This window comes from Lacerta agilis, chromosome 4 (genome assembly GCF_009819535.1).
Source record: "Lacerta agilis isolate rLacAgi1 chromosome 4, rLacAgi1.pri, whole genome shotgun sequence".
Lineage (NCBI taxonomy): Eukaryota > Metazoa > Chordata > Lepidosauria > Squamata > Lacertidae > Lacerta > Lacerta agilis.
In genome coordinates, this window is record NC_046315.1 from 16,250,273 (window position 1) to 16,273,538 (window position 23,266).

Below are 23,266 nucleotides of genomic sequence, written 5' to 3' on the forward strand. Positions count from 1 at the left end.
ACTGTGGAGTTGGAAGGGACACCCAAGGGTCCTCTAGCCCAACCCCCGGCAATACAAGTATCTCAACACGTGCTCTCCCATCCAGTTTGAAACCATACCGAGCCCTGCTTAGTTGTTTTAAATGTCGCAATGGTTTTGCGGCTCCCAGGTTCCCCCCCCCTTCGGAAACGGGTCCAAGTGGCTCTTTTTGTCTTAAAGGTTGCAGACCCCTGGACTAGGTTGACCCTCGTGGTCCCTTCCAATTCTACAACCTAGTAGACAAAGGTAGGAGTCGTATCTGTTGCTCCATCCACATTTTCATCTGTCCGTGCCCACCACTGGAACTTGGCCCCTGGAAAGCTGCCTATGACAAAATGCGCCCCTTGGGCTGGAAATTTTCCTCATCAAACAGGGGCTTGGACTACAAGGTCTTCAATATCCCAATCCACACTGCAGTTCTATAGGTAGTTTAAAACCCATTTATCTCAATGAGTTTTATCAAAGGACAGATCCTGAAGTTGAGGCTCCAGTACTTTGGCCACCTCATGAGAAGAGAAGACTCCCTGGAAAAGACCCTGGTGTTGGGAAAGATGGAGGGCACAAGGAGAAGGGGACGACAGAGGATGAGATGGTTGGACAGTGTTCTCGAAGCGGCCAACATGAGTCTGACCAAACTGTGGGAGGCAGTGGAAGACAGGAGTGCCTGGCGTGCTCTGGTCCATGGGGTCACGAAGAGACGGACACGACTGAACAACTGAACAACAACAACAACAAAATCATGGCTAAGCCTGTATACAACCAGTGCTTTTCAACAACATGCCTGGGATCCCTGGACAGTTAACAGCTCCCCGACTTGTGCTTTCGGGGCCCTTCCCCATGCAAAACATATGTTCTGCACCACATGACCCCCTTCCCAGCTTGTACAACAACTCAACAGAAAAGATAGCATCAGTATGCAGCTAAAAGCAACAAATGACTCTAGTAGCCTTCAGGTGACAAAGCATTAAGTCCAAAAGATCTCAGCAATGAGTTTAACCTTCTCCCCGCTCTCTAATCTCTGTTTCTGCAATTCATGATGCCTAACATAGTCTAGATATAAGGGAAGAAGACTCCTGCTTTAAGGGGCTCCTTGCAAGAAGCAACTGAAAAAGGACGGCTGCCTCCGCCCCCCTCCCCCCCAAGCAATCAAGGAAAGATTCCTAATCTCCTCCAACTGAAAGCTTTCGCCCTTGAGCTCTGCTTGGCAGTTTCCTCAAAGTATCTCTTGGATATCGCTGTTGGAATCGTGGTGCTTCTTGACTGGGTGGATCTCAATTCTGATCCAGCAGGTATCTTCCTATGTCAGGCTGCATTTGGAATACTGTGTCCAGGTCTGATGTGTACGTGTCACATTTTAAGAAGGGCATTGATAAACGAAGGGGAAGGGGCTTTGCATTCAGGAGGTCCCAAGTCTAATCCCTGGCATCTGCAGGTAGGGCTGGAAAACTGTCCTGCCTGAAACCTTGTATTTTCTAGCTGAAAATACAGCTAGAAGGACTAAAGTGGAAAGCACCCAGACCCTCCAAGTGCCCCTATTTTCCAGGGCTGTCCCTGATTTAGAGAAGCTGTCCCAGTTTCTGATTTGATCCTGGAATGTCCCACTTTTCCTTAGGATGTCCCTATTTTCATTGAAGAAATGTCGGAGGGTATGGCAGGATGTCCCAGTTTTCATCAGAGAAATGTTGGAGGGTGTAGTGTTATCTCACCCCCGAGCTGTCTGAAGGCAATCCTGTATAGGGAAGTTTTTTATTTTTAAAAAAGTAACGTTTAATGTTTTATTATGGTTTTATATATGTTGGAAGCTGCCCAGAGTGGCTGGGGCAACCCAGTAAGATGTGTGGGGTATAAATAGTAAAATTATGATCATGGAATGGGACGTCCCTATTTCCATCAGAGAAATGTTGGAGGGTATGGCTTCCTATGTTCTGCAGCGCAGCATTTGGGCTGCATAAACACGACACATTAATAGAATCATAGAAACATAGAGTTGGAAGAGACCACAAGGGCCATCCAGTCCAACCCCCTGCCAAGCAGGAAACACCATCAAAGCATTCCTGACAGATGGCTGTCAAGCCTCCGCTTAAAGACCTCCAAAGAAGGAGACTCCACCACACTCCTTGGTAGCAAATTCCACTGCCGAACAGCTCTCACTGTCAGGAAGTTCTTCCTAATGTTTAGGTGGAATCTTCTTTCTTGTAGTTTGAATCTATTGCCCCGTGTCCGCTTCTCTGGAGCAGCAGAAAACAACCTTTCACCCTCCTCTATATGACATCCTTTTATATATTTGAACATGGCTATCGTATCACTCCTTAACCTTCTCTTCTCCAGGCTAAACATACCCAGCTCCCTAAGCCGTTCCTCATAAGGCATCGTTTCCAGGCCTTCGACCATTTTGGTTGCCCTCCTCTGGACACGTTCCAGATTGTCAGTATCCTTCTTGAACTGTGGTGCCCAGAACTGGACACAGTATTCCAGGTGAGGTCTGACCAGAGCGGAATACAGTGGTACTATTACCTCCCTTGATCTAGATGCTATGCTCCTATTGATGCAGCCCAGAATTGCATTCAAAGCACATTTCCACACTTGCAAAGAACCCTGGGAACGGTATAGTTCATTAAGGGCTGCTGGGAACTGTAGCTCTGTGAGGAGTAAACTGCATGTCCCAGGATTCCTTGGGGAGCATGTGCACTTTAAATGCACAGCATCTGCCCAGCTCAAACACTGGTTGTCCAACTTTCCTTTCAATTCTGTTCCTGATGTTTTCCGAAAATGCCCCTCACGACCGGCAGGTGGCGTCTGCCTCCAACATCTAGCAGAGCTCTTACTTTGTGCCAGAGGCAATTAAGACATCTCTTACTATAATTGTTCCGTGTTCATTTTTCTCCTGCCGTCTTGTTTATTTTTTTCCTCCCACTTAATCTATGGGAAAAAGACTCTCTCTTTCTCTCCCTCCTCTCTCTCTCTCTCTCTCTCTCTCTGTGCGCGCGGAAACAATAATACGCCGGTTGCCATCCCTCTTCTTCGCTGCCTGCTAACAAACAGTTTTCTCTCCCTGGGCCTAAGCTGACATCATAGGCACGCAGGTATTCAGGAAGGCCAACCGCAAGTTTAAAAATAGCTGGGAGCTGACTTAACCGTTCGGATCAGGGCACTTCACCTTTTCACTCTATTTGTTGAAGCAAATTGCTGAGTTTCCCTGGAAGCGGGTTATGTAACCGGATCGTAGTAGAAGAAGGAAACACAAAGCAGAATTGGAATAAGCAGCCCCTGCTCCCCAAAACACCCACCACGAAAGCAGGCGGTACAGACAGCAAGAAAAGGGGCAGCTTTGAAGAGAGCCACCTTTCTCCACGCCTAGTTGTACGGAGACTCTCCCTCTCCCCTTTTTTTCTTCAGTCAATGAAGACATGGGTGTGATTGAATGACTTCTAATGTTTAATGACACGTTTGCTCCCGTGCCTTGCAAACTTTACACATGGCTGCACTGATCTCTTCCCAGCCAATCCCAGAGGCCAAATTCTTTTGTGCCGACACAAAGGAAACAGGGAGGAGATGGGGTGTGTGAGCACCATGAGGTCCTTCTTGGGTGGGGTGGAGAAAGCTTCTCAAAAGTGGATTCAGTATTATTTTTTTAATGGACTTGGGGAGTGAATCCGGTTTGGAATAGATTTCAGCCACTCCAGTCTGGTCTGAAAGAATCTGAATCAGGCATCTTGGATGCCCCAAGGACCTGATTTTATTTAGTGCTTTTTCCCACGCCAGGGTGGTTGCCTACTACACCACGCTCCCCCGAAAAGAGGACACCGGCTGGCATGCAATTTGCAAATGTGCCTGCGTATAAGCACAGATGTTTACACAGAGATGTGCATTCAAACGGGAGTGGGCTGCGGACTGAGCGCTGTCTCCCCACTCCTGCAAAGTTGCTGCTTTGTGTGTTGTCAAAAATAAAACTGCATGGACTATATTGAGCCTGTTGGTTTCAGCGGGTCTCCTCTAAGCACGATGCAAATTGGAAGCAGACCAACAGAGATGCAACACTACTACATCTGATTGAGGTTATGGCTTCCAGCCATGACAACTATGTTCTACCACCGCTGGTAGAAGCATCATGCCTCTGAATGCCACTTGCCAGCAGACATAAGTGGGGAGACTGCTACATTTGGGAGAGGTGCTGAAGCCTGCATTGTCACCTCCACACCATCGATGTTGTGTCTAATAGGCAAAGGTCTCCTGGATGGTTAAGTCCAGGGGAATTCGACTTTGGGGTGCAGCGCTCATCTCCGATTTCAGGCAGAGGGAGCCAGCGTTTGTTTGCAGACAGCCTTTCCTGGTCAAGTGTCCAGCATGACTAAACCGCTTCTGGCGCAACGGGACACAGTGACAAGTGCCAGAGCTCACAGAAACACCGTTTACCTTCCTGTAACAGTGGTACCTATTTATCTACTCGTGCTGGTATGCTAACAAACTGCTAGGTTGGCAGGAGCTGGGACAGAGCAATGGGAGCTCACTCCGTCGTGGGGATTCGAACCTCCAACCTTATGATCAGCAAGCCCAAGAAGCTCGATGGTTTTAGACCATGGGTAGGAAAACTAAAACCCGGGGTCCAGATCCGGCCCAATCGCCTTCTAAATCCAGCCCGCGGACGGTCCAGGACATCAGCGTGTTTTTACATGAGTAGAATGTGTTATTTAAAATGCATCTCTGGGTTATTTGTGGGGGATAGGAATTCATTCATTATTATTATTTTTCAAAATATAGTCCAGCCTCCCACAAAGGCTGAGGGACAGTGGACCGCCCCCCTGCTGTAAAAGTTTGCTGACCCCTGGTTTAGACCACAGCGCCACCTGCATCTCTATGGGGGAATACTTCACCCCCTTTTCTCAAATGAGAGGGCAGACCAATTTTTTGTTGAAACCAACACACTCCTTGGATGTCAGATGCAAAGTCTGAACGACTGTTAAAAAAAGATGTCTTGGTTTCGGCAGGCCAGCAAGTCTATTATGTTAGCAACCGTCTCGCCACAATCACTGTGAACACAAAAGCTATCACATAATCCCCTTGCTCTGTGTGAGATAAGTACGGTTGCGATAAATGAAGTACTTCTTTTTCTCGAGGATTAAATCTCTTTTTAGAGGTAGCTTTTGTTTCTGTTTCTGATCATCCTTTTTAATCAGCACAGATTGGGAATCAAAACAGACCCATAAAAGGCTTTAAACACACATACACGCGCACAAACATTTTACACACATTTCTCTTAAGATATCAATAGATACCTTCTCCTGTTGGCCACACAGAGCTTTTGCCAAACCATATAAAACATGTCATGGTTTTGTGCCACAGGTTTTGAAACAGAGTCTTTAAGCACCTGTTGGCATTTGTATAATAAACGAAACAATTCTTCCTTCCCCCGTTTCCTACTTTAGGGTGGTGATGGGAATTAGCAGAATCAACAGGAGACGGATGACTTCAAATCATTACTGAACAAGGGGCGATTCCTGTCACCCTGCCATTTTTTGAGGAGAGTGGCCAAGAGACAGGGTTTCCCTTCAGACTGCAGAACACGGAGGAAGACGACATGATCTTCCAGATGTTGTTGGACTAACAACCTCCGTCAGCTCTAGGCCACCAGCCACCATGGCCAATGGTCAAGGAGCTGTAGTCCAGAAACTTCTCTGTCTATGGTGTGGAATGAAATGGATTCGAAGTTACAAGAAAGGCAATTCTGACTCAACCTCAGGAAGAACTTTCTGACGGTAAGAGCTGTTCCGATGGTGGAATGGACTCCCTCTTGGGAGACGGTGGACTCTCCTTCACAGGATGTTTTTAAGCAGAGGTTGGGTGGCCATTATGTCATGGTTGCTTGAGTTGAGTTGAGATTTCTGTGTTGCAAGAGGTTGGACTAGGTTGGGTCCCTTCCAACTCTACAATTCTACGATTCTAAATAGAGTGGGCTTGATACAGTGATCCCATGTGGTAAGGTTGCATTAAAAGTCTGCTCACGCATACCCTTCAACATTCCTCTGGTGAAAATAGGGACGTCCCAAGGAAAAGCAGGACATTCTGGGATCAAATCAGACACTGGAATTCTGGCTTCTGGAAATCTGAGACTGTTCCTGGAAAATAGGGACACTGGGAAAGTTTGCTTATGTTCTCCAGGACTATTTATTGATTTCATTACATCACCAATCAATCCTATGGTCCATCAGGCCATAGGAAGATACACAGGAAGATGCTGAATCAGAGCCCCTTGATGAATCTAGCTCAGAAGAAGAAGAAGAAGAGTTTGGATTTGATATCCCGCTTTATCACTACCCGAAGGAGTCTCAAGGCGGCTAACATTCTCCTTTCCCTTCCTCCCCCACCACAAACGGTCTGTGAGGTGTGGGGCTGAGAGACTTCAGAGAAGCGTGACTAGCCCAAGGTCACCCAGCAGCTGCATGTGGAGGAGCGGGGACGCGAACCCAGTTCATCAGATTACGAGTCTACTGCTCTTAACCACTACACCACACAGGCTTGTCTACATTGACTGGCAGCTGGTCTCCAGGATCTTGGGTAAGGAATCCTGCCCAGCTCTTCCTGAAGATGTTGGGATTTGATCCCGGGGCCTTCTGCATGCTTCTGAGATACGCCCCTTCCCCTAAGAGGGTGGGGCGGGGGAGAAACAGACAGACATGGAAGAAAGCTGCATTCCAGTTACAGCAGTCTTGCCATGTGAGACATATCTTCCCTGTAGGGTTCCAGCTTAGGATGTGGTCTTGGCAGCGTTTATCAATGCTGGGGGGGGGGGGTGTGTGAGACAGGAGAGGGTTCATTCTCCGATTTAGTGGCAAGCCTGGACTTCAGCAGCCTTGGCCAGAAGCCAAGGTGGAGGAGTGAAGCGAACGTTGCTTCGTCGACCTTCCTTTGTCCCAGAAAGAAAACGATTTCAGGCAACTTTTCAGACCCAAGTACGCTCACTTCATGCGAAGTAAAAGCAAGAAAAGGAAAGGAACGGCGGGGGGTGGGGGGTGGGAAAAGAAAAGGTGGAGGCAGAAATTGCCAGGCAAACCAGTGATTCAGGTTTACAAGAAGTAGTGTTGCTCACGAATGAGTAAGTGATATTCTGAGTCGGAATGATTTATAGCTAAAGACATTTCTCAAGGTGAAGTTCAATATGGATGGGCCACGTTTGATTGCCTCTATAGTAGACAAGAGGTTGGGAACCTCCGCCCCCCCCCCCCAAATCAGGAACCACAGAGCAATATTATCCTCGCTCCAGCAGAGCCACTTGTTCCATGGGTCGCACTGGGAAATCTGGCAAACGAGATGTTTGGAAGCGTGCACCTTTCACTCTAGAAAGCAGCTGAAAAAATTCTGAGTCAGCCCTGGTTCCCATTACGATGGTGGCAATGCCAACTCTTGGAATAAATAAGTCTGCTACTCGGGTGGAGTGCAGGCGTCTCCCAGCATTAGAGGCACCCAAGTCTCATTTCTGATATTAATTTTTTTGGCAAATACAGGAATTGCGACTCATTGCTGCTTCCAGGATATACACACGTCATTAATGCCGGTAACCTCATGCCCATCTTTAACCAAGAGCAGCTGTTAATTCTTAAGAGTGACCGCTTATCCCCACAAAAAGGCAACGAAAGAGGTCACAGTTCTGCATAGAATTTGCATTTGCTGATTTATAGGCAGAGAAGCAATTTTTGTTCGTAATTACAGTCATTTAAATAGCAATGCAGGGCCTCTCACCACTGAGAGCCGGTCATAGCAGGCCCATTCTGCTGTCCGGGTGCTAAGTATCTGAGGGCAATTCCAAGGCCTCTCCTCTCTCTTCTTAGGGCTGTTTTATCTTTAAAGCAGACTTGGACTGGACAGCCCTTCAAATAGAGGACACTGCAGAGGAGTCAGGGCTTAGCTTCTTCCCTTTCCTGTAGGAGATTAGGTCTTCAAACTTTCTTCCAGATTTTATTACTATTTTCCAGCTGGGATTCAATCACACGCTGGCAAATTCAGGTTGCGCGTTTACGGTCGATTCTGAGGTTTTGCGCAACAAACTTGTTACGATGGGAATAGCACTTAGCTGCTTCATCTACCCTCCCCTCAAACTAATCAGAACGAATGCTCAATAAATAGCACCCACATCCTCATCATACAATTAAGGTACAGTTGTACCACTTACGGCGTTTCCGTGCGCTGCTCTGGTTCGCCAGAAGCGGCTTTGTCATGCTGGCCACATGACCTGGAAGCTGTCTGCGGACAAACGCCGGCTCCCTAGGCCTATAGAGCGAGATGAGCGCCGCAACCCCAGAGTCGGACACGACTGGAGCTGATGGTCAGGGGTCCCTTTACCTTTATACCACTTACAGAATCCTAGGAGAATTGCTCAATAAACAGGCTGCCTGGAAGCAACCCAAGACATAGCGTTATCCTAAACCTCATCCCCAAATTTAACCATGTGTAACTGTTACCCTTGGCCCTCTGAGCTGCTATAGTGATGGTTTAGAAGCATCTTCTTGAGCAGTAAAAGCATTTTCAGTCTACGATTGGTCCTGTCAACCCAGGATGGCTCCCCAGAGAGGAAGGCTAGAAAAAAATTCCCTGAATGAGCTGGGAATTTGTCTGGGCAACACCAACTTTCCTGGTTCTCCTGTATTTCTGTTTTGGGTACCATTTGCACCTTGACAACAAGAGACCCAGTGTGGGGCCGTGGTTAGGTGCAGTGAGTTTCTATGGACACGGCAGAGTGCAAAAATAGAGCCTAGGAGATCAGGGTTCAAATCTCCCCTTAGCCGAGGAGTTCACTGGGCAATCTTGGCCCAGTCTCAGTCTCTCAGCCTCTTCTACCTCACAGGGCTGCTGTGAGGAAGAAAACCATGAACCCCATACTGAGCTCCTTGGAGGAAAGTGGGGATTCTAAATGTAATCATGAATAAAAGAATAACAATCCATTGGAAATAGAACATGTGTTTATACCAAGCAATGACCAGATATGCCTTTCATCTCAAGTGCGCGCACACGCACACACACACACACAAAATAGTTAATGAGTTTCTACTTTTCGGCTGTGAGAGAAATTCCACGGTTACACCTCCCAAGGGATTTGTGAAAGTGTTACCTCAAAACATCAAACATACATATCTGAAGGATCGCTTTTTTTAGTTTGTTATTAAGTCTTCTAAAACTGCCGTGTTAATGAGCCTTTTTTCTCTGATGAAGGAAAATGATACTTTCTCCCTCAAGGCTTGAAGCAACATTCAGAGAATGGAAAGACAATAGCTGTGCAATGGCTAAGAGCCTGTGCTTTATGAAAGTGTAACACCCCAGATTTTATTTTTCTATTCTTTAGTTGGAGGAGAAGAACTACAAAAGGCCTTTGTCACACACCTTGGACTTGGAGGAAACCCGCCAATCAGAGTATGGCCCTTTCTCTTCCTCTGTGATACCAATCTGGTGCCTCCAGACCAGGGATTTGGTACATTTTTGATCCAGTTTTCCTTTCAAAGCAGATCGATCAAATTCACACACACACCCCAAAAATAGGAGAAGCAAAACATAGGGGCCCCCCCATGCACATTTATCCAAATGCTGGGATTCAGTTCGTCAACCAACCACTGTTGTTTTTTTTAAATGCATATATTAGGTAAAAGTGTGTAAATGTATGACAATATTAGTGAAAAAACATACAAAGATACTGAGAGAAACTGCTTGCAGAAATGCGTACGTTAGTCAAAATTGCACGCAACAAGGTGTTTGCTAGAAATTGAGAAGAATTTTCATGAGTGTTAAATAAAAAATCATAGAATTGTAGAGTGAGAAGAGGAGCTTAAGTGGTGGAAATTTGGGGATGATGAGGAACGATTAATTACCATTTTTAATCAGTGATCAAGCCATTCAGTAATGGATATTACCAATTATGATTTTTTAAAAAATATATATAAAAAGTGGATTTAGAACTCTGTCTATCCTTGGACTTGCTAGGCTGTCTTAGGCAAATTCCCATCCTTAAAATGATACTCAGACCTCCTAGAGCTGTCATGGAAGTGAGAAAAATACCAAAACATGTTAGAAGTATAATTCATTCAGCCAAGGAACAAACAGCTCGATCCTGTAAGCTGGTTGCTGAAACAACAGCTCACAATGAAGTGCAGCGTAGTAGCTTGAAGACCGGATGATGAATCAGAAAATCCCTGGGTCAAGTATCACCTCAGCAATGAGCTCACTATGAGGCCTTTGGCAATCCTCTCCGAACGTCAGTGACCCTCTCCATTTCAAAACAACTCCCTCCAATACCAAACTCTGGGGATGAGTGCCAACAGCGCTGGAGCAAAAATAGGGTGACTGTGTTTGTGGGGGGGGGGGGAAATCAGCATGTTCGGGGTATGTGTGCATGTGGATGCTGAAGGCCTGCAGAAGCACAGTACCCAAAGTACCGGTAGTTTTAATAGTCAGTCCCTCTTTTCCTGAGGGACTCTGGGAATTGTAACTCTGTGGAGGGGAACTTGGGGGGGGGTCTACTAACAACACCCAGGACCCTCTAACAAACAAGACTTCCCAGAATTATTTGGGGGAAGCCATGAGCGTTGAAAGTCGTGTCGCAGTGCTTTAAACGCAGCCACAATCAAACCAGTGGTAAGCCTTGCAAGAGCAAACCAGGTTGAATGCTGAACATTATCAGGTTTTCATGAGGAGTCCTTCGTTCGGCACGTCCTCTTCTCGGCCGCTTTTGAGTGTTTTCAAAGCAGAAAAAGGAACGAAATCCCATAGCATACCTCCTACCATGCAGGACTATTGTGGTTTAACCACAACGGCTGAAAAAGATTGCGAGGTTAACAGGGAAACGTGTCTGGGTTTATGTTTTGTTTTGCAGATGCTAGCTCCTGGATCCGGGCCTTGGGTATATAAACACTCTTCTCCTCCCTCTCCGTACTGAATCTCAGCGAGATGCATGTTAGAAGGGGCTGCCCTCCTGTTTCACATACTGACACAGATCCACATCTTTCCTAGCCGCCTGCTCGGACTTCTCACAGTCGTCTCGACCAATCAGGGTCGGGATCCGGTCCCTAGGGACGGCTCAGGCATCCCACTTTGGCAGGGGCTCTCATTCCCATGGAGGGAAGCGCAGTTTTTACACCCTCCGCAGCATTCGACATTAGATGGCCACATTCTCATACTTCTTGCTCATTTCCTCACAAACGTTCCTCCTCAGCAAGAGGAGGCAAACCATCCTGCGCAGAGCAAAGGAATGTCCATGGCGGTCCACCCCCCACCCCACCCCATTTCGCTGAAAAGTAAATCAATGACAAGAGAGCATTAAAGCTGCCTTCAGCTACATTGTACTGCACTGGAAAAACCTGGGCTTGCATAGCCTTTTCACATTTTTCACTCGCCAGAGTGTGGTGAGGTTACCTAGTCCCAGCCCCCTGACGATGCAGGAAAACCCGCGATTACAACATCCCTGACAGATAGCCCATCCAAGCTCTGCTTACAGACCTTGAGCGAAGGAGCTCTTGCCATCTCCTGTGGTAGGTCTGCCTCAAAAGACCATCCAGCTCCGAAGTGTCCTAATATTTGGCAAATGTGCCCTTTGTTATCATTTGAACTCGTTGGCCCTACCCTCCGGAACAACCGTAAAACAAATCATTTTTGAGGCAACCCTCCGAATAAAGGATGAAGTAAATGTGGCTCCAGGAGAGGGGACCCATACTAGTCGCTTCAGATTTTTTTTTTCAATTTTCACCATCAGCTTGGGCTGATCTTCGTACTCTCCAAGGGGCTCTGCTTATGAGGGACCCCCACCTCCTTTCCTGCTTCTCAGCCCTCTTAAAACTGCTCAGATGGGCATTCGCTTTGTTGCAATTTCGCGGCATCCCATTATTTAAGTCAAATAAACATTTAAGGCAGGAATGAGCACAAAGGCTACACAAAGCAGTGAGGGGGGGGCAGGCTGCCCTGAAAGTGGGCAGCGTCAGAGGCAGCACCCCTCCCTCATCCACACAGACATACAACTTCCCCCACACCCTCTGATTCACACCCAAGAGATCACGACTTTTCCTGCTCTCTCTCTCTGTGACACACAACCTTTCCTTCCTCGTCTGTCTCCCCCATTCTCTCCTCCCCCTCCCACACTATAAACCTCCCTCCCTAACTGCATCAACGGGGAGTGAACTCCTGAGGAATAAGTCCCTCAATGCTTGAGCAGAGATCTTGGAAGAACATGTTGAAGTCCCCAATGATCTATTCCCGGGGCAGTTAAAATTTTCGTCCCCGGTGTTCTCCCCCACCATACGGAGTTGTTGTTGCAACAACTACAAATCCCATCATCCCTGGCCACTGGACCTGCTAGCTAAGGATGATGGGAGTCGCAGTCCAATGTCTGGGGGCGCAAGGCTGATGCAGAGGATGGGTGATGAGCTAGGTAGCTGGGGGAAGTGGGCCACACTGAGAGTGACTGCAGGTTGCATGATGACCAGACCATGTGAAATCTAATTCTACTCCAGCCTGGCCAACGGCAAGGGATGATAGGAGCTGGAGTTGAATTGCACCCTGAGAGCTACAGGTTTTGGTTGTTTATTTATTTATTTATTTTTAAAAAGGAATTCACGTGGAACGTCATTTACAGCACAGTGGAGTTCTCTCAAGGGATGGTACCTATCAGCTTCAGCTGAATCGCCAGCTGTGTCCTTATCTGGAGAAAGCGGACCTTGCCATAGGCACTCATGACCTGGTTACAGCCAGGCTAGACTACTGAAACGCATTGTTTCCGGGGCTGCCTTTGAAGATAGCTTGGAGGCTACAGAAGACCATCTTCTTTCAAGCCTTTTCAATAAATTTAATTTAATTTTAATAAAATAAAATAAAAAGTGGAGATCTTTATCCACCAATTTATCTGTATTGAAACTACGTTTAATTGCTTGCATACATACGTTTGTTTTTTTAAAAAAAGTTTGCATTGTTTTAAATACATGGAATCGTTTTCACTTTTCTTTTACACATGTTTTATGGGTATATCTGCTTTATTTCTTTTTGTGATTGCGTATTTCATTGTTGTAAGCCACCCTGGGACTTTGGGGTGAAGGGCAGGTGAGAATCTAAACAAGCAAACAAACTTCACCTGGCGCAGAATACAGCTTCTAGGTTGCTTGTGGCGGCTGGGCAATCTGAGAATACAGCACTGATTCTGTACTAGGTGTGCTGATGGGCCCAATTTATGGTGGTGGTGATTATCTTTCAAGAGGTAAACAATTTGGGACAATGCTGTTTGAAGGATCAACTGCTTCAACTTGCCTGAGCCCGCAGACTTGCCACAGTAGTCCTGCTCACTGGTCAGGGCACAACAAACAGGGTCTTTTCTGTGCTGGCCCCATACTTATAAACTGTGCCCCCCAAGGGAAGGTACACTTGGCTCCCTTCCTGTCTATTTGCAAATGGGCCTTTAACACCTGGATGTTTCAGCTTCGCTTACAATTTGATGTTAGTTTCACATTGTTTTAATGGTTATTATTTCTCACAAACCACTTAGATGTTTCGCTACAATCAAGAGGTATTATCAGACCCTCCTAGTGTCCCTATTTTCCATGGACAGTCCTGGATTTACAGAAGCTGGGCCAGTTTCTGAACTGATCCCAGAATGTCCCACTTTTCCTTAGGATGTCCCTATTTTCATTGGAGAAATGTTGGAGGTTGTGGAGTTATGCGACCCCTGAGCCAAGGAGATAAATAACTATACAACCTTTAAAAGACACCTGAAGTCAGCCCTTTACAGGGAAGTTTTTAAATGTTTAATTATGTTTTTAATATGTTGGAAGCCGCCCAAAGTGGCTGGGGTAACCCAGTAAGACGGGTGGAGTATAAACAATAAAATTATTCTCATTATTATGGAATAGGACGTCCCTATTTTCACCATAGAAATATTGGAGGGTATGGTATATAAATGTTATTAAAATAAATATTTTGATTTTGATTTGGGAAGATTATTTGAATGCTGTGTGACTTATCTGGACTATTATTTCACGTTGTTGTTTTTTTAAAAATAATAATGTAAAAAGCCGTCAAGGTCCCTTTAAGGACAGTATAATATCTATATATAAAATAAATGCTCCTCTTGAACACCCTTAGGTGACATAGACTCCAGACTCCTGTGGCTTCATCATCAGCTCTCGCTGTCCTCCAGCGTCAATAGTTCGTAGTCCCTTTCGCTCATGCGGTATTTGAGATGAACAAATTTATAATTTACGGGCCTTTTTACGGACTTGCTATTTCCACACAGAGGGCCTATTCATCAATCTCTCAGGAAGTCTCAACAAAGAAAGTGATTGATGGATATATATGGTTTCTTTAGTGCTCCTGTTCTTGATGCAGTAAATGATTCTGGGCTCGCCCTCCCCTCTCCGTGGCCCACTCACACACACACACACCCGCTTCAATGCACACAGCATAATTTCCATGAACAACATGACCCATTTACTCTGATGTGGCAGAAGACAGAGGCCTTAAAGTGGGCCTGCAGGTCTCGAGGCTGCAACACGGACATGCCTTCTGAAGCCCTTGTTGCACAACTAGCATTTTTGATTCCAGGGGAAGCTCTGCTGTAGTAGAGACACGTCCTTGTGAACTAGAGAATTGGCGAATACGTCAATTCTGGCTTCTCTCGGTTTCTCGTTCCATTCCTCCCCCCAACTTAAATTCAGTTCTAAGAACCTAAGAAGAGTCTGCTGGATCAGGCCAATGGCCCTTTGGCCAAGGGTGGACTTTGGTCTTTCAGATTTCAGCAGCAAGGCCAAAATTCTGCTCAATGGAAGGGCACTGCCGCTTACCCTAAAGAGGCCAGGATTGTGACCCACCTGCATGGGGGAGGCCCGTAGCTCAGGGGCAGAACATTTGCTTTGTATGCGGAAGGTTCCAAGCAACAGAGGCTGGTCCATTTAGGCAGATGGGGAACTGCACCACCAGGCTCAGGCTGCGCTCAGCCAGGCAGCCCTTGGGTGCCTCTCTTGTTACTTACAATCAGTCAGATCTGCCTGTCACTGGCTCTGAATCTGCCCTCTATTGACCACCCTGCCGTGCCCAGTGGATCCCAGCTGCCGCTGGTTCCAAGTTCAATCCCTGGCATCTCTAGGTAGGGGTGGGAGAGGTCTCTGTCTGAAACCTTGGAAGGCTGCTGCCAGCCAGTGTAGAGAAACAATGAACTAGATGGACTGATGGGGGGGTCCGACTCAGCATAAATCATCTTCCTGCTTTCCTCTGAGCACCATCCCGGAGAAGCCATGTGCGAAGAAACCTGCCGTGTGTTTGACCCCGTATGCTTAATTTCACTTTTCCCGAGAACAGAAGGGCCATGTTATTATTGTTCAGGCTCAGTGCACTGCATTGCTGGTGGGTTCACTAATTGGGAGATGGATACAGACCTGGCCATGGTTTGCTTTGTTTTCCTTTAAAGAGAGGTCCCCGCCCCAATGGACGAGGCACAGCGCACTGGAGACGAATGAAGTGACTTATTAGCTCCAGTCTTATTTTGATCAAAGCACTGCAAGCGCTGAGGACTGCTGCCCTCCCTGGAATCTATGGGTCCTCAGAGCAAACATTCCAGCCTCCCTAATCCCCCCCCCCCCGCCTTCCTTTCACATATGACTTTAATGAACTATTAATGTGCAAATCCATTGGTTAATGGGTCACTAATAGCTTCTAACTTGTTTTGAGCTCCTTTGAGGAGGGGAGAGAACCATCTGGGGATAATGAGAACATGAGAATGACTAAAGGGTGTGTTCACAGGTGACGCTAATAATAGGGTTCGTCTCCAAAGCTGTGTTCTGTTTTGTTTTTGAACTTGCCAATATGGTAAGTGCATCGCGCAGCGTAGAGAAAACGACCATTTTGCAAAACAGAAATCATACGACGTTTTAACTACGGCTGTTTTAATTCAGATTGAGCATATCCCTTCCTGAGATCGGGGTGGGGGATCCAGATGTCGTTGAACAACACCTAACAGCCAGCTTCGCCAGTGAAGGGAGTTGTAATCCACAAACATGTGGAAGGCGACAGGTTCTTAAAAGCTGGGACACTAGACTGCCACAATTGATTATACCTTTGGGATATAGAGCTCATAGAGCCCTGGATGTTCTGCAGGAAAAACATGCACTCTGGATAAAAATCGACAGCAGAGCAAAACCTGCACCAAAAATCAATTGTTCTGCACATGTGCAAGTCTCCCTCTCTGCAAGGAATTCTATGCAGGCAACTGCACTTTTCACAATGCATATTTTTAAAGGATGACCGCTATGCTGCTTCCTTCCCATAATAAACATTTGATAAAGCCAATGTGTTTTGGGTTACTCTCCCATAGCTCACTGCAACATCAGAGAAGCTCAGTCAATAGCATAGGGTAGGGTGTGTTTGTTTGTCTCAGAGGTCAAGAACGACCCCACAAGCAAGTTTCCAAAGGTGCTTGAACACGTGATTTATATGTTATTGTAAGATACCACACAGATTTTTTAATATGTGGTCTTAATCTCTCTCCCTTTCCCACCCCGACTTCAGTCACTTTGGAAAGGGGAGCAGGGATAAGATGACTGAAATTTCATGTGCATGTATGAATGTGTGTGTGCGCACACAGCTGCACATTCATGCACGTACAACACTACCAAATCTCACCTAAATTGATATTCAAGGGAAATGTGGAAGATCACAGAGAATATAGAAATTTGAGAAAGGAAGAACAAACTTCTGGAAAGTCTCTCCTGCAAAGCAACACAGGAGAAGCGGGGTGGGTAAGTGGGTGGGAACCCTGCACGGTGGCACAAACTACTGCGTTCATTTCCCCATTTCTCGGGAAACCAAGCAGTTCTCTTTCAATCATATGCTCAGTCCCTAAAGGCAGAAAATCCCCTCCTCCCCCACCCGTGGCCTGACACAAAGCGCCAGTGACAGGCAGAGAAATAAGCCTTGTGCTTTCACTTAGCAAGCTTTAGCTTGATAAAGACATGTCTCAAAGTGCTTTTTCGAGACTTTAGAGCCAGAAAACTACAGAGGGTTATCAGCTGTGGATAAAAACAATGTATACATTTAGGAAGAGTTCCAATTGCAGCACCCTTCTTTGACAGGAGAGCTACAACTGTTTTTCAAGACCTGCATGCTTACGTTTTCCTGCTTTTTAAATAACGGTGGCCTCAATTCAGCCTCTGTAGCAATGCTTATTAAGAAAGCGCTCTGCTCAGTAAGCACTGGTGGCTGAGAAATAATCGTCTGCCACAACGTTTCAGATGCCTGTTAGCGAACAAGTTTGTCACGAACAACCTCCTTCTGCTGAATGGATACAGACTTGGCTCAGATGTAATAGCAAACCATGGTTATGTATTTGCTTCTATGTGTACAAGCAAAGATGAGCATCGAACCTGCATGCTGGCTCATACCGTGCCATCCTCCTTTACAACTGAGGGGGTGGAGATTTAAAATATCTTCTCGTGGTTTGTGGCAAACTGCAATTTCCTGCTTTTTTCTGAATATAGGAAACTGTGGTTTGTACAAAAGACAGTTAACAAACCAGGAAATGAACCAAGATTAGACTGTGGTTTGGTATCCTAGTTTGTTAGTAAAATATGGTTTGTACAAACCACAGTTTCCTCTATTCGGATTAAACAGGAAACTGTGGTTTGATACAAACCATGAACATATGAGAACAAGGGAGGGAGGGAGGAGCAGCATATAAACTTGAGGCTTATTCATATAATGTCAGACAATGGTTTGTTATTATGACTGAGTGGGAACTCCTGAGTGTTTTATGTGCTCTGTTTTTTTCCTACCTACTCTACTGGTTATTGACTGAAATAAATATAAATACATTACAACCCTGTCAGAAAGCTGAGATTGACAGGAAGATTTCAGACTGAGTTTGTGCAGACATTTCACACATCCCACCAAGTGCAACATCACCCTCAGAGTACAGAGGAACATTTCTGAATGCACAGTTAAAAGCCATTGAGGCACCAGCAGCCAGGAGACAGTCCTTGCCTTGTGCCACCTCTCTGTTTACATGTCTGAAAATTCTGAGCTCGAGGGGGGGGGGAAACCCTGACACAAACCCACAGGCGTCTGATTGGTGGGAAATAAAGTACTGGACTATATAGGCCCTTGGTCAGTTCCATCTGGACTCATATGTTCTTATGTTTGTGCAGCTATCATTTTGCTATCGGCCTCGCCATATTTAGGAACCTAAGGAAGTGCCTTATACTGAGTCATACTGCTGGTGCGTCTAACTTAAGGCTGTCAACACTGACTGGCAGTGTCAAACACGTCAGATTCCCAGCCCTACAGATGTCAGAGATTGAATCTGGGACCTTTTGCATGCAAAACAGATTCTCAACCACTGAGTGGCGAATCTGCCCACCTTGGTTTCTCTCAGTATCTCATTTTTTCAACCCTTTGTTCATTTCTCCACGTAAGTTTGAGGCTGGGTTTTTTAAAAAGCCATAATAATAATAATAATAATAATAATAATAATAATAGATTATTTATAGCCCGCCCATCTAGCTGGGTTTCCCCAGCCACTCTGGGCAGCTCCCAACAGAGTATTAAAAACATAATAAAACATCAAACATTAAGAACTTTCTTAAACAGGGCTGCCTTCAGATGTCTTATAAAAGTCAGTTAGTTGCTTATTTCCTTGACATCTGATGGGAGGGTGCCACTACCAAGAAGGCCCTCTGCCTGGTTCCCTGTAACCTCACTTCTCGCAGGGAGGGAACTTCCAGCAGGCCCTTGGAGCTGGACCTCAGTGTCTGGGCTGAATGATGGGGCTGGAGATGCTCTTTCATGTATACTGGGCCGAGGCCGTTTAGGGCTTTAAATGTCACCACCAACACTTTGAATTGTGCTCGGAAATGTACTAGGAGCCACCAGCAATTTCTCCTAATTTTGTCTGCTACAGATGCATTCAAGCTCCCAGCAAAATCTCAGTGCAGGCCTGGCGCCAGGATGCAGGATCCTCAGGCAAATTCTAGGGCCCTTTGGTCCCAGCAGGGCACCATTGGTGCAGCTGCTACCATCTCTGCAGCTGATGTGTGACTCAAAATTTGAGTGGTGATGAAGCCTTAGGGAATGGCCCCGCCTGAGCAAAACACCTGTACTCGCTGGCGCCACCATCTGGATTACACCGGCCTTGGCCCTGGCGCGCGCGCACACACACACTGGGAACAATACAATTCAGATGGCAACCCAATGTGGGTGCTTTCTGTTGAATGGTAGGAGAAATATCTTGCTGGCCAGAGCGGTCCAACAGTGGAACTGATTACCTTGAAGGGTAGTGGGCTCTCCCTTGCTGAATATCTTCAAGAAGATGGCTTAAAGGCCCTCTTAACTCTGGATTTCCTGCGTTGAGCAGGAGGGGAGGGGTTGGGCTACATCCAGGGTGGGGACCCTCTGGCCCTCCAACTCCTATCACCCCTGTTCATTGGGCACGTTTTCTGGGGCTTGTTAAGTTGACAACTTCCATAGGGCCCCCTATCCTGAACCAGGTGGCCTGCTACACGGCCCCTACATCTCCTCCCTGCTTCTAGGATTGTAGAAAGCCCTTCCCCTCCCAACCCTACTAATTTTCACAAATCACTGAACTATCCTGTTGAAAGAAGCAAGCTTACCAGCTGGTGCTGAGGCGGGACGGGGTACTGAAGCCCCGAAACCGGCTGGCCTTGCAGCATTTTCTGCAGCAGGATCTTCTGCTGCAAAGCTAAGGGTATGTTTGGTGGCCTCTGCAGAGGCTGGCTTTGGAGAGGCTGGGGTGGCCGTGTCTGCTGCTGCTGCTGCTGCTGGTTCTGCTGTTGCACCGTGGCAGAGTTAGGCTGCTGCTGCTGCTGTGCATAGTGCAGAATGGAAGGCTTGTTTTGGGAACCCAAAACGGAAGGCATCTGCTGGCTGGCTTGCTCCGAGTTGAAATGAAACAAAGGCTTAATGTTGTTCTGAGGCTCCTCCAGAGACATCTGGCCACTGCTTATATAACCCCTGTTGAGGTCCTGAGGCTTTCGCTGCATCATCATGTTCATGGGATTCCCCTGGGGCATGGAGCTTGGCCGGTAAAGGTAGCTATTTATCCCTTTCGGCTGGTTCCCATTCCCAGGCATTCCGGAGCTTTGAGGGCTGAACTGCTGCTGGTGGAAAGGAGGGCTGGAGATCTTCTCCTGGACGAAGGACCCTGGAGAAGGTTCGGCGGACGTCAAAGCGGGCCAGGGGGACGGCGGCTGGCTTTGCTGGCACTGCTGAATAAGGGCATGTTGCTGCCGGTTGGCCGCGATCTGCTTCAACTGCTGGGCGTGGGAGACCTCCTGCCAGCTGGCCAAGGGCCGGCTGGGAACTGAAGACCCTTGAGATGGAGGAGTCTGAGTCTGAGGTGCTGAAGGAATCGGCGATGAGGCGGACATAGTGGCCCCGGACATAGTGTAAGCTGGGCCTGTGGAAGAAGGCCTCATCTGGGGAGACCCCACAGAAGCTTGGTTCAGACCTGGCGAGTACTCTTGCTTGATCACCATCTTGTCCATCTGCAAGGAGGAAGACCTGGCCGAGGGCGCTCTCTGGACCTGCTGCCCGAGGTCAATGCTAAAGGGCTCGTCTTTACTGATGGTGGCGTTGATCATGTTTTCCAGCTCAAGGTCGCTCATGGGCGGCACCGAAATATTTGTCAGCTCATTGAACAGCTCCTGAAGTTCCGGGTCCATCAACTGTTCCCCTGCGTCTTCTCCGTATCGAATGGGGAAAGGATTGCCCTGGGAGCCCTGCCCATCCAAGTGCTTACTGCAAGAGCTGGTTTCACCGGGCTCTTTCTTGACCTCCTTCAGAGTCATGTTGAACATCCCGTTTGCGTTCGAGTGGGTGTTGCCGGTTGGGCTGCTGACTTTCCTCTGAGCGCCTTGTTCAGCCGTCAAAGTTCCCAACACCGGCTGGTTTGGGCAATTGTTGCCACAGTGTCCACCTTGCCCCACAGAAAGGTTATTCTCGCCCACTCGGATCCTCTTAATATCAAGGAAGCTGCAGTCGGCAATGCCATTGGACCTCTTGTTAATGGCCGGCGACAGATTCACCACCAGTTTTCTCTTCAAGGAACCTTGGAGCTGGAAAGAACAAGGAGACTCTTTATTAGGCATTCAAAAACATCACTATAATTAATGAAACCAACATGTTGGCTTCTAACATGGTGCTTACAACATCAGTGGCGAAGTTTAATTCATGAATGTCTGCCCACTTTGGACATAACAGCAGTATCTTGTGTTAGAAATACTCAACAGTGAAATATTATCTTGTCTGCAGTCTTACTATCAAGGCACCTGTAAGGATCTTATATTGCACTGTTTTTCTCACATGTCTGGAAATCCAGTGGAGGCCCATGCAGTCAGGTTTCTAAATACCTGGTCTGTTATGCACCCACAAGCCCATCTAAATGCATCTCCTAAGCCATATATTCATCCTACCAGCTGATCATGACTTCCATGTTTCTTCCCACCAACAGCTCGCTACCCCTTCTGTCCCTTTTATGTTCGACAGTTCAACTCCTGATCAGTTAAGATGTCCATCAGCATGCCACAACGCCACTGGACTACAACTCCCATCATCCCTGACCATTCTGGCCAGGACTATAGGAGCTGGGAGTCTAGCAACGACAGGAAGTCTGCAGGTTTCCTGGTCCTGCTCATTGAAACCAATAGGCCCAGGAGTGCCTGACTGTGACTAGATCGTACCATTTTATACCACTTCAGCATTGCCAAACCTATATTTATTTCTTCTGCTTACAATGCTGTGAGAATGACTCTCATTTTTGTCAACTTTCCAGTGTGATGTGAATTATAAGGCTTCTTCAGGATTAAATGGATGAGACCACAGCTGAGCTAGATTTTTAAGTCACCTTCAGTCCGTAGGTCCGGCTCTGAACAAAATCCATCTATAATTTGGGGAGGGGGAACTGGGGACCCTACCGATTTGCTGGACTACAACTTGTATCATCCCTGACCATGGATTATGCTGGCTGGGGCTGATGGGAGTTGGAGTCCAATAATATCTGGAGGGCCTCAGGTTGCCCAGACTTGCTGTAATGGATTTCAGGTGCACTAAATTCAACCAAAGATAACAGTATGGTGAGATCAGTGACCAGAGACTCTTGGTTACCTAACTTGGTAAAATTTGAATAGTAAGGAGAATGAGGTAATTCACAGGCTTTGTTGATTCCTTCCATTGCATGCTTTCTTTCCAGTAAACCCGGTAAACTACATTTGCTTCTTTTCCCGGTTATCTTTGCACTCCCTTCTGCTAAGCTGAAATCACTCTCCAAGTCCCACATTCTTCTTGTGAAGCAAGGAAGTCTCCAAGCAACAAAAGCCATATCCTGGCAGCACATTTTGCTCTTCTCAGTCTTTATTTCATTAATTTACTTTAAAAAATAAATAAACCAGCAGCTCTTCAAAATCCCAGGAGCTCTTGGAGTTAAGTGAAAATAAATGCCTAAATCGACCACAATTCCCAAGACTGAAATCTTGCCACTTCTCTTTTCACTACTGTATCTCCTAGACCCAAGCTGTTTTTTTTAAGTTATCTAGGGTATGCAAAGCAATTCGATGGTTTGGCACCGGGAGAGAGTATAGTGATAATGAAGATTAATATCATCCCTCCCCCACGTGCACACACCACTTTGTACTTGGAGCTGGCTCCATCCCTCCTTGTGATCTTCTATCTTTCATCTGCACCACCCAAATGCCTTTTATCAACTTATCATATGAAACGGCCTTGCACTAAGTTAGCTCAATGGTCCAACCAGCCCTGACTTCGTCTATATTGGTTGGCAGTGGCTCTCTAGGGGAGGTACCATAGCTTTCCAATCCTTGATCTAGGCCAGGGGTAGGCAACCTAAGGCTCGTGGGCTGGATGCGGCCCAATCGCCTTCCCAATCCAGCCCGCGGACAGTCCGGGAATCAACATGTTTTTACATGAGTAGAATGTGTCCTTTTATTTAAAATGCACCTCTGGGTTATTTGTGGGGCATAGGAATTCGTTCAACCCCCCCCCCCCATGTAGTATGGTGGACCAGCCCACGGCTGAAAAAGGTTGCTGACCCCTGATCTAGGCTCTACTCTGACATAATTTCCCAACTCTTCTATACTCCATTTCCTCCTAAAATATGAGTGCAAGCACTCATACCCAAGCACTGACCGCCAGCTGATTGTTGGTGTTTGGGAAGCTTTGTCCACAGTGCTTCCTAAACTGGCAATCAGCTGATAGCAGGGGCGGCGGCTCC

At 46.8% G+C, this 23,266-nt stretch overlaps 1 protein-coding gene across 1 annotated transcript in view; it reads right to left on the minus strand.

Moving 5' to 3' along the window:
- Positions 1 to 23,266, minus strand: part of MAML2 (mastermind like transcriptional coactivator 2) — a 137,325-nt gene that overhangs the window by 16,708 nt on the left and 97,351 nt on the right. Inside the window, exon 2 of the mRNA XM_033146159.1 lies at positions 19,632 to 21,095. Coding sequence (XP_033002050.1) covers positions 19,632 to 21,095 — 1,464 coding nt within the window. The remainder of the gene's footprint in view (positions 1 to 19,631; positions 21,096 to 23,266) is intronic.